The sequence below is a fragment of the Pseudorca crassidens genome, chromosome 9 (assembly GCF_039906515.1).
Source record: "Pseudorca crassidens isolate mPseCra1 chromosome 9, mPseCra1.hap1, whole genome shotgun sequence".
Classification (NCBI taxonomy): Eukaryota; Metazoa; Chordata; class Mammalia; order Artiodactyla; family Delphinidae; genus Pseudorca; species Pseudorca crassidens.
In genome coordinates this window covers 104,667,861-104,680,188 of record NC_090304.1, presented here as the reverse complement: position 1 = coordinate 104,680,188, position 12,328 = coordinate 104,667,861, and the positions used below count along the sequence as shown (strand labels likewise).

Here is a 12,328-nt window from a genome sequence, read left to right as displayed (position 1 = left end):
TTCTCAGAAAGGACCGCAAGTATGTGTAGATGTTGTCTAACTTCTTCCACCTCTATTACTACCAAGCTGTATCTCAATCACTGTATCTTGTTAGGCCATTGTTGATAACATCTGCGTTTGCACCCTGTACTTGATTATAACCCTTCACCTGCCAGAATGAGGTAAAATGTAAATTTAAACATGTTACTCTAATGGTTAAAACTCTTCAGTAGATTTCCATTGAATTCAAAACTAAACCCAAACTGCTACCAAGGCCTGTGTGGGCTGTGCAGGATCTGGACCTTGCCTACTTTTTCTAAGCATCATGGGACAATCTTCTCACTCCTACTCTTTGGTCTCACTAGCTTTCAGTCAGTTCCTAAAAGACCCTGGGTTTTTTCCTGAAACAAGGCATTGACCTTTTGGTCAGCTCATCACTCCATTCACACATACAGTTGCTGTGTCTGGTGTCTGCTCAGTTCTCAGGAGGCAGGTTAGATATCACTTCTTTATAGCACAAACGTATCATTATTTTATTTATGTATTTATTAACTTAAAAAGTATTTTTTTCCTCACTAGAAATAAATTCTAAGAAGTCAGAGGTTTGATGGTACTTTCTCTGTTGGATCTCTAATGCTCGCTCCAGGGCTTGGTACTATGTAGGTGCTCAGTAAATATCTGGTGAATGAATGAAAGAAAGAAGAACAAAATTTTGTCTTAGAAATTTGATCCTATATACACTGGTATTTTTCTTTTTCTCTCATTCTTCTTTATGAGCCTTGTTAAGAATTGTTGATTTTTGTTATCCTTGGAGAGCAATACTTACTTGATAGTAATAATTATTAAGGTTATAAATTAGCTGCAAATTAAAATTTAGACAGATGTAGATAGTTAATTTTTTGTTCTGTTCTTCATAAAATAATTGAACTTCTAAAATTCTCTGATCATTTACTTTATTCAGCCCATTTGGAAATTCCATGATTAAGGTTGTTTTTTTACATATGAAATTTAAAGTTTTTCTTCCACGTCTACTGAAAAGATAGGTATTTTACTATTTTTAGAATTTTACTGAGTGACTTTAAAACAGTTTGAGAGAATTTGCAAATTATGTGTTACGGTTTTAATTTCCTGCATATAAATTTGCATAAAAACGCAGACTTTTTACTAGCACAAGAACAGTTTTTAAAAGTTGAAAGAAATCAGTTTTTTGGTATATGAAGAAATGAATTTTGAAATCCAGTCCCCAGTATTTACCTTTTGAGGCTCTGAATGTTCTTTCCATTATGTGGTTGCTTATTGTTATTTATTTCTTTCAGCAATACTCTATAGAGAGAAGAGAACATGATTACTTTTTATAAATTTAATAAACTTTTTTTTAGACCAATTTTAAATTTACAGCAAAATTGAGTGGAAGTACAAGGTTCCCTTGTGTCCCTTGTCCTCACACATGCACATCCTCCTCCACTATGGACATTCCCCTGCTAACGTCGTACATTGTTACAACTGATGAGCCTACATTGACGTACCATTGTCATTAAGGGTTCATTCATGGTGTTGTGCATTCTGTGGGTTTGGATAAATTTATAATGTGTCTTCACCATCATAGTATGTGGAATAGTTTTACTGTCCTATAATCTCCTGTGCTCCACCTATTCATCTCTCACTTCCCCCAGCCCGTGGCAACCACTGATTTTTTTCTTAAATTTTCTCCATACTTTTGTATTTTCTACAGTGTCATATGGTTGGAATCATAGTATGTAGCCTTTTCAGGGTGCCTACTTTCACTTAGCAATATGCATTTAAGTTTCATGTCTTTTCATGGCTTGATACTTTGTTTTAGTGCTGAGTCATATTCCATTGTCTGGATGTACCACAGTTCATTTATCCATTCACCAGCTAAAGGACATCTTGGTTGCTTCCAGGCTTTGGCAGCTTTTAATAAAGCTGCTGTAAACCTTTGTGTGCAGGTTTTGTGTGGATATAACTTTTCAGCTCATTTGGGTAAACACCAAGGAGTGCAATTGCTGGATCCTGTGCTAAGAGTATGATAAATTTTGTAAGAAACTGAAAAGTCTACCTAAATGGCTGTACCATTTTATATTCATACCAGCAGTGAAGGAAAGTTCCTGTTGCTTCCCATCCTCCCTAACATTTGGTGTTATTAGTGTTCTGGATTTTTGCCACTCCAATAGATGTGTAGTGATATCTTCTTGTTTTTATTTGCCTTGCCCTGATGTCATATGGTGTGGAGCATCCTTTCATATGCTTATTTACCATCTGTATGTCTTTTTAGTGAGGTGCCCATTTTAAAATCAGTTGTTTGTTTTCTTCTTGTTGATTGTTAAGGGTTCTTTGTATATTTCGGTTAAAATCCTTTATCAGTAGATATGTTATTTGCCAATATTTTCTCCCAAGTCCGTGGCTTGTCTTTTCATTCTCTCGACAGGGCAGAAAATCTTAATTTCAGTGAAGTCCAGCTTATCGATTCTTTCTTTCATGGACTGTGCCTTTGCTCTTGTATCTAAAGAAAGTCATCACCAAACCCAAGGTCATCTATATGTTCTCCTGTGTTATCTTCTAAGAGTTTTATTGTTTTGTGTCTTATGCTAAGGTCTTTTTGAGTTAGTTTTTGTGAAAGATGTAAGGTCTGTGTCTAGATTTATTTTTTTGTGTGTGGATGTTCAGTTGTTCCAGCACCATTTGTTGAAAAAAACCATCTTTTCTCCATTGTATTGCCTTTGCTTTTTTGTCAAACATCAGTTGACTGTACTTTGGTTGGTCTGTTTCTGGGCTGTCTGTTCTGTTCCATTTATGTATATGTCTGTTCCTTTCCTAATACCATATTGTGTTGATTATTGTAGCTTTATGGTAAGTCTTGAAGTTACATACCATCAATCCTCCAACTTTGTTCTTTTTCTTTAATATTGTGTTAGCTGTTCTGGGACTTTTGCCTCTCCATATACACTTTAGAATCAGTTTTTCAATATTCAGAAAAATAACTTGCTGGGGTTTAGGCTGGGGAAGGATTGTGAATCTGTAGATCAAGTTGGGAAGAATTAACACCTTGGCAATATTGAATCTTCCTGTCCGTGAACATGGTATATCTCTCCATATTTAGTTCTTTGACTTCTTTCACCAGAGTTTTATAGTTTTCCTCATATAGATCTTGCACATATTTTGTTAGATTTATGCCTAAGTATTTCATTTTTGGGGTGGTAATGTAAATGGTATTGTGTTTTTAATTTCAGACTCCACTTATTTATTGCCTGGTGTATAGGAAAGCAGTTGACTTTTGTATATTAACCTTGTATCCTGCTACTTTGCTGTAATCACTTACTGGTTCTAGATGGGGGTTTTTTTGTTGTTTTGTTCTGTATTTTCTACCTAGATGATCATGTCATCTGTGTACAAACGCAGTTTTATTTCTTCCTTACCAATCTATATATCTTTTATTTCCTTTTCCTGTCTTACTGCATTAGCTAGGAATTCCAACACAGTGTTTTAAATCAGTGATGAGAGAAGATATCCTTGCCTTGTTCCTGATCTTAGTTGGAAAGCTTCAAGCTTCTTACCAAAAGTCAGTTCCATTTCTATAAACTCTAATAACAGATAATCAGAAAGAGAAATTAAGAAAACAATCCCACAGTTGCATCAAAAATAATAAAATACCTAGGAATAAATTTAACCAAGGAGGTGAAAGATCTGTACACTGAAAACTGTAAGGCACTGCTGAAAGAAATGGAAGATGACACAAATAAATGGAAAGATAATTCTTTGCTCGTGGATTGAAATAATTGATATTGTTAAAATGTGCATACTCCCCAAAGCAATGTACAGATTCAGTGCAATCCCTACCAACATTCCAATAGTGTCTTTCACAGAAATAGAAGAAACACCCCTAAAATTTGTTTGGAACCACAAAAGACCCCAAATATTCAAAGCAATCTTGAGAAAGAAGAACAAAACTGGAGGTATCATGTGCTCTGATTTCAAACTATATTACAAAGTTATAGTAATCAAAACAGTATGGTATTGGCATAAAAACAGAAAAATAATCAATGGAGTAGAATAGAGAGCCCAGAAATAAACCCACACGTATATGGTCACTTAGTTTACAGGAAAGGAACCAAGAATATACAATGGGGAAAGCACAGTTTCTTGAATAAATGGTGCTGGGAAAACTGGGCCACCACATGCAAAAGAATGAAAATAGACTTGTACCATACACAAAAATTAGCTCAAAATGGTTTAAAGGCTTAGATGTAAGACCTGAAGGCATAAAACTCCTAGAAGAAAACATGGATAATATTCCCCTTAACATCAGTCTTGGTGATGATTTTTTAAAATCTGATTCCAAAAGCAAATGTTTATAAACAAGTGGAACTACAAAAAAACTAAAAGGTCTGAACTGCAAAGGAAAGCATCAAGAAAGTAAAAAGATAACCTGTGGAATGGGAAAAAATATTTGCAAACCACGTATCTGATAAGGGGTTAATATCCAGTATATACAAGGAACCCCTATAACTCAATAGCAGAAAACAGTCTGATTAAAAAATGGGCAGAGGTCTCTTCAGTCTCTTTAGCAAGTGGTGTTGGAAAAGCTAGACAGCCTCATGTAAATCAGTGAAGTTAGAACACTGCCTCACACCATACACAAAAATAAACTCAAAACGGTTTAAAGACCTAAGTATAAGACATGACACCATGAAACTCCTAGAAGAGAACATAGGCAAAATTTCTCTGACATAAATCATAACAATATTTTCTTAGGACCATCTCCCAAGGCAAAAGAAATAAAAGCAAAATTAAACAAATGGGACCTAATCAAACTTAAAGGCTTTTGCACAGCAAGGAAGCCATCAACAAAATGAAAAGACAGCCTATGGAATGGGGGAAATAGTTGCAAACGATGTGACCAACAAGGGGTTAATACCCAAAATATATAAATAGCTCATACAGCTCCATATCAAAAAAAAACAAACAACCCAATCAAAAAATGGGCAGAAGACCTAAATAGACATTTCTGCAAAGAAGACATAGAGATGGTCAACAGGCATATGAAAAGATGCTCAAAATCACTAATTATTAGAGAAATGCAAATCAAAACTATAGTCAGATATCACCTCACACCAATTAGAATGGGCATCATCAGAAAATTTACAAACAAATGCTGGAGAGGGTGTGGAGGAAAGGGAACCCTCTTGCACTGTTGGTGGGAATGTAAATTGATACAGCCACTATGGAGAACAGTATGGAGGTTCCTTAAAAAACTAAAAATAGAATTACCATATGACCCAGCAATCCCACTACTGGGCATATACCCAGAGAAAGCCATAATTCAAAAAGACACATACACCCCAATGTTCATTGCAGCACTATTTACAATAGTCAGGTCATGGAAGCAACCTAAATGCCCATCGACAGATGAATGGATAAAGAAGATGTGGTACATATATACAATGGAATATTACTCAGCCATAAAAAGGAACGAAGTTGGGTCATTTGTAGAGACGTGGATGGACCTAGAGACTGTCATACAGAGTGAAGTAAGTCAAAGAGAAAAACAAATATTGTATATTGACACACATATGTGGAATCTAGAAAAATGGTACAGTTGAACCTGTTTGCAAGGCAGAAATAGACACACAGACGTAGAGAACAAACGTATGGACACCAAGGGGAGAAGCGGGGGGTGGGGTGGGATGAATTGGGAGATTAGGATTGACATGTATACACTAATATGTATAAAACAGATAACTAATAAGAACCTGCTGTATAGCACAGGAACTCCACTTAGCTGTACAGTAGAAACTAACACAACATTGTAAAACAATTATACCCCATTAAAAAAATTAATATTAAAATTTTTTTTAAAAAGGTATCCCCTCACTATGGTCAGAATGACCATCATCAAAAAGTCTACAAGTAGTAAATGCTGGAGAGGGTGTGGAGAAAAGGGAACCCTCTTGCACTGTTGGTGGGAATGTAAATTGATACAGCCACTATGGAGAACATTATGGAGGTTCCTTAAAAAACGAAAAATAGAGCTACTATATGACCCAGCAATCCCATTCCTGAGCATATACCCGGAGAAAACGTTAATTTGAAAAGATACATGCACCCCAGTGTTCATAGCAGCACTATTTACAATAGCCAAGACATGGAAGCAACCTAAGTGTCCATCAACAGATGAATGGATAAAGAAGATGTGGTATATTTATACAATGGAATATTGCTTAGCCATAAAAAATAATGAAATATTGTCATTTGCAGTAACATGGATGGACCTAGAGAATAAACTAGGTGAAGTAAGTTAGATGGAGAAAGTATGATATCACTTATATGTGGAATCTAAAAAACAATACAGATGAATTTATATACAAAGCAGAAACAGACTCACAGACATGAAAAACAAATTTATAGTTACCAAAGGGGAAAGGGAGGGGGAGAGGGATAAATTAGAAGTATGAGATTAACAGATAGAAACTACTATACATAATATAGATAAGCAACAAGCATTTACTGTATAGCACAGGGGACTATATTCAATATCTGGTAATAACCTATAATGGAAAATAATTTGAAAAATAATATAACAATCATTTTGCTGTACACCTGAAACTAACATAATACTGTAAGTCAACTATATTTCAATTTAAAAAATCCAGAGCTTTGAAATAAAAAGTCGACATCTGTTTAATCTCTGTGATGGAGATATACATACGTTAAATTAATTTTTGTAATTTTCTGATATTTGAAGTGTTGCATAATTTTTGAAATGTGTATGTGTGAAAGAAAAATATTTGCAACTATGCGATAAGTTGTTTTTCTTTTTTTCTGCTTTGTTGTTCATTTTTATTTTTGCCATTCCAAAGGAACAAGTATTTAACCACCTGTTGTCACTCAGGAATGCTTTGGGTAGAAGGCAGTGGTAGAACTGAAAAAACAAAGGAGCTTACTTGAGCTAAGAGTGAAAGAACAACTTTCCATAGTAGAAGAACAGCACTTAAAAATCACGTAGGCAAGAAAGGGAACATTTCACACATGGAAGAAATGCAAGTGATTGAGCATAACTGGAAGCAAAGAAACGGCATGGAGGAGTAGTGAGTGGGATCACACTATAAATTTAGAGAGGCCCAGATGATGCAAGCCCTGATATGTGCAAGTATGTTTGGACTTAATCTTGTGGATCAGTGGTTCCCAACTCAGGCTGATCATCAGATTAACTGGATCTCATTCCAGATTTATTGAACTAGCATTTCTTAGAATAGGAACCAGGAGACTGTTCTTTAAAAATATCTGACACATCTGTTCTCTTATTTCATTCTAACAGCCCTCTGAAAGAGGGAGGTGGTATTGCTTTCCATCTGTGTAATGGAGAATTGTAGTTCAAAGTAGGACTAGACAAGTTTATCCTGTTAGTTATGGACATACCTGTGTTTAGAATTCAGCACCTCTCCCATGAAATGGTACCTTCTGCTTCTGCCCCATCTGGTGGAGGCAAATGGAAAAGAGCTACAGTAGAGATGTTTTCTTCAATTCTCAGATGGCTGCTTTGTCTCCCAGTCCCTCCAGATTGCTATGAGATGAAAGCTTCCGTATAAAAGTGGACTGAATTGTCAAACCACATGGTGTGTAGTGGGGACCAGCTCATCATTACTGCCCACAGGAGCTTTTGAAGGCCTTTTGTCAGTGTGACCTGACAAGCTTTGTATTTTGTGTTGGGGGAGGGGAGTGGCAGAGAAGATCAAAAGCAGGGAGGTCAGAAATGATGTCAGCCCTTAATAAAGCTCGGGCTGCAAAGTGATAGATTCAAGAGAAACTTAGAAGACAGTGTGAAATAAATATGCTCTGTGAGCAGATTTTCATTTCTAATGAGCTTGTGAGTTTAGGTAAGGAAAGGAAGAAAGACTGAGAAGTGGGGAGACATAGTGGGTTCTAGATAATATATGCACACCAAATGCTTCTAGATGAAATTTAAGAAAATTAATTTTCAGTGTATTTCCAGTTTCAGTCACAGAAATGTTCATGGTAACTGATCAGGGACCTGGTTTTATTTTTCTTTAATTTCTGGTAATATTCTCCCGTACAAAATCATTTTATGGTTCTTTCCGTGGGTTTAAGGTCACATGCTATCTTCCCATCTACCAATTATTATTCCCAAGGAGAGCCAGTGGGCTTGATTAGTGGTAGGAAGAGGTTTAGTGGACAGTTCTAGTTTATTTTCCATTACTGACATTTTAATGTAATATAACTCACTATAGGGTTCTGGAGTTTATTTATTGTCAAGTTAATTAGTAAATATAAAATCTCATGAATAACATCGTTATGGAACAAATCCTGGTTCCTGACCATTCCAAATAGAGACAAATTATAGGAGTCTTTCTTTTTCTTACTCATAGGGCAAAAGTTGGATCATTAAAAGAAGTTATGAAGATTTTCGGGTACTTGATAAACATCTTCATCTGTGTATTTATGACCGACGATTCTCCCAGCTCTCAGAGCTTCCCCGTTCTGATGCCCTGAAGGACAGTCTAGAGGTAAGCATTCAATACTTTGCAGAAGTAATCGCTATAAATTAGAAGAATTTTTTTTGCCAGTATACTAAATAAAAGCTTATATTGAGCACTCAGGAAGATTCGTGGGATTACTTAATTATTTCTTAACTGAAAAATCAGTAATGCTGTTAGGATATTTTGAATTGAAATAGGTTCAGTGTATAATTTTATAAGAAGACTCTCATCTTAATATATAAATGGGCAATATATATGAGCAGATCATTTTTCAGAGAGAATGCAAAATATAAAAGCAAAAATATGGAAAAGTGTTGACCTCACTAATAATCAAAGAAATGTGTATTCAAATGATGCTGTTTACTCAGTTTATGATGGCAGGCTGTGTCCATGCACTTATTTCCACTCCTGCCAAAAATTTCTAGTAAAAATATGAGATTTTTTTTTAAATTTAAGAGGAAAGAGATTCTTTTATAACACCAGAAAATAAAAAGAACCATCAGGGAATCAAAAATTGTGAGGAATCTTTGAAAGTAGATGGGATAAGATTTATGGGGGCAAGAAAATACAGCATAAGAAACTTGTACAGGAGGACTGCAGAGGGACAGATAAACTAGAAATGTTCAGTGTGAAAACCGAATAAACAAAGTAACAGAAGAGTAAACAGAGGGCTTTCAGAAGCATGATTACCACCCTCAGAGAGAAAGTGAGGCAGTCACATTCATGGAATGAGAACAGAGTTTTAAAAAATAATCAGAGACCTTAGAAATGAACATGTGGTTTTTAAAATTAATTTTAATAATAACAAACAGCTGGACTACATGCAAAATGGACATAGATGAAGAGAGAATTAGTGAGCAGGAAGAGCAAACTTTGTAAGAACACAGCCCCAAAAGGGACAAAAAGTTGTGAGAGAATTGTTGGGAATCACAGAGAATAGATCCAGAAGTTCCTACAAGTTCCTGTTCCTCTTGTAGGAGTTACAGGAGGAGAGAGTGGGTGGCAGTAACTAAAAATATAATAAATTCCCCTAAATTAAAAAAGGGCCCGTTTTCAGATTAAATGGGCCCATTAAGTGCTAAATATAATAAGTGAAAAGACACACATCTAGAAACATTGTGGTAAAATTTCAAAATGCCAAAACAGAGAGGAAACCCAAATGGCTTCCAGAGAGCAAAAACAAGGTTTTTCTCAAAGGAACAAGAAACGTATTGGCGTTAGACTCCTTGGCAGCCACAGTGGATGCTTGAAAACAGTGGAAGTCCTGAAGGGAAGCCATTTCAAATCTATAGTTAATTCCCAGGCGATTATGTAGTGAGGGCAAAGTGGAGACTTCAGTCATGCAAGAACTGACACCGCGACAGGGTCTCAGGAATGTCCTAAAACCGCAGATTCTTTCGTCCTATAGAAAGCCTGGACGTCTCTCTGCCTCCTTTTCCCTGTCTGCCTTGTCTGTTGTGTATTTCTTTCTCAGACTGTCTCACAACATGACCACTCCCAACAGGGGCCAGGTTCTCATTTCTTTTTAAGACAGCAGCCAGACTGAGCTGAAATTTTGTGTCACGGTTCCTAATTCCTACAGCAGCTCCTGTTAGGTCAGCTAATGTTGGGTCCCATTCCTGGACCCATCAGTTGACTTCGTGGTGTAGGATCACGTATGAACTGTCCTGCCATGGCTGGGTGTGTGAAGACTGCAGCAGGCCTTGAAGAAAGCATTTCAGAGTAGCAGGGGGAAGCCAGGTGGAAAAGCAAGTATGTCTCTGCTATCGTTTTACATTTTCAATACAAAAATAGAAAGAGAAGGCAACCAAATTAGAAGCTGTACAGTAGTATAAGCCCTGATGATGAGGGGCTAAAGTGAAAGTTCTGCACCAGACAGGAAGTTACGTAAGTGCCTGTAGTGTCAGTTATGGAACTGTTAAGCCTCTATAAAGAACCTCCGTAACTATGAAAATGCATAAAAATCTGCAGATTTTTTTCTCCTGGAAACAACCAACTTAACACCAGTTTCTTTGACAGAGAGTGGAGTATCTTTATTCTGTTACCACTGAATCTTCTCTTTTTCTTTAGTCAGTCACTCAGATGCTTATGGCTTACCTGTCCCGCCTTTCAGCTATTGCTGGCAACAAGATCAATTGTGGACCTGCCCTTACTTGGATGGAGGTATTAATCCAGTTCATCTTTTATTAAAGTTAATTTTAAAATTATCTACTTAAGAAATTTAGTATTAATTTTCATAGCTGTTGAGTTTCAGGAATTGAATAAATGGTGCTTATTCTTTTCTGCAAGATAGATATGTGATACATTAAATATTTTTCATCTCAAATCTTTCTTTGATAATCCAGGAAGCTAATTTTAATATTATTTTATGAATCACAATGACACCTGTTATTTTTGTATTTAACATATTAATGTATATACATTTAGCAAGGTGTATGTGTATATATATGTATATATATATTTAATTGGCTTAGTAACTGAAAATAGTTTTTAGTCATTGATGAACAAGAGACAATTAACCTTTTAAAGAGTCTGATTTAAGAATGTCTTGAGTGATAGAGTATCCTCCTGTCAATAGGTTAGGTTTTTCTCCTTAATTTGCATATGTAGAGTTACATTATTCTCTCCTCTCAGTGGAAATTGGGAAGGCAATGAAAAGTAGAAAGAATATAGACCTTCGAGCCAGGCCAACTTGCCCTGAGATCTTGGTTCTTCATTATTGGCTGTGTGATCTGGGACAAATTATTTAATCTCTCATAATTTATAGAGCCTCTTTTAGCTTTAGCATCTTCATCTTTAAGTGTTGATAATGATGATAAGTATCTTTTAGAGTTATGAAGATTAAAGTATGTATGTTATATGTACAATACAATGACTGGCATATAGTAAGTACTCGATAAGTGGTGGGTTTGTTTTTTTTTTAATATTCTTTGGGTTATGGTTTTTCTAAGTCAAGTTGAATTATATAGATACACAGAGAAACTTCCAAGTCCCATGTCCTTAACCATCTCATAGTATATTTTCTTTGTTACAGATTGATAATAAGGGAAATCACCTTCTAGTTCATGAAGAATCATCCATTAACACTCCTGCTGTTGGTGCTGCCCATGTTATCAAGAGGTACACTGCTCGGGCCCCGGATGAATTGACCTTAGAGGTAAGTGACTAAAGATGCTATGTGTTAGCTCAGTCCCTGCTATCTTTCTAGCCTCAGTTTTAACTGTTGCAATCATTTTCTTAATGAAAAGCACCAGGTTTTTCTGTGCATCATTGTCTTTCAGCCTGGCATGCCATCTGTTTTTATTTTAATGACTGTACTCATTCTTGAAAATTCAGCTTAAATGTGTCCCATTTCTTCTAGGAAGTCTCCTTGATCTCCTTCCCTCTACTCCATGGAAATACATACCCCCCAGAACCTGCACTGAACGTCATTCTGAGCTGTTCTCAAGGCTTATCTCTGATATGTCACTTACTACATTCAATCATAATTGTTCTCCTGTTTGTCTCTGTGAGCTTCTTGAAAGCCAGATCCTCTTCTGTCTTTGTGTGTTTAGCACCTAAAAACAATACCTAGTGATACTTTCTTCTCATTGTTCATAGATTGAGGTAAAGACCAGATGAAAAGTGAAATGAACATTTCTTGCTATCAGATGCAAAAGGAGAGGAATTAAGTTTCTTCCTTTAATATTGGCTGATGAGAGACCAAAGACAATGCTGGCAGTTACTCAGTTTAAGAGGAAAAACAGTGTAAATTTTTACTGTATAGAATTCAGACTGTTCTCAAACTAAATTTTTAGCTCTATACACAAAGGAATCCTTGGTCTTGAAAGATACCA

General features: G+C 36.0%; 1 protein-coding gene across 5 annotated transcripts in view; it reads left to right on the top strand.

Moving 5' to 3' along the window:
- Positions 1–12,328, top strand: part of ARHGAP32 (Rho GTPase activating protein 32) — a 267,370-nt gene that overhangs the window by 173,947 nt on the left and 81,095 nt on the right. For all 5 annotated transcript variants that reach the window (XM_067751560.1, XM_067751559.1, XM_067751558.1 and 2 more), the window contains 3 exons: positions 8,382–8,519; positions 10,563–10,655; positions 11,527–11,649. In XM_067751560.1, the coding sequence (XP_067607661.1) occupies positions 8,382–8,519; positions 10,563–10,655; positions 11,527–11,649 (354 nt within the window). The remainder of the gene's footprint in view (positions 1–8,381; positions 8,520–10,562; positions 10,656–11,526; positions 11,650–12,328) is intronic.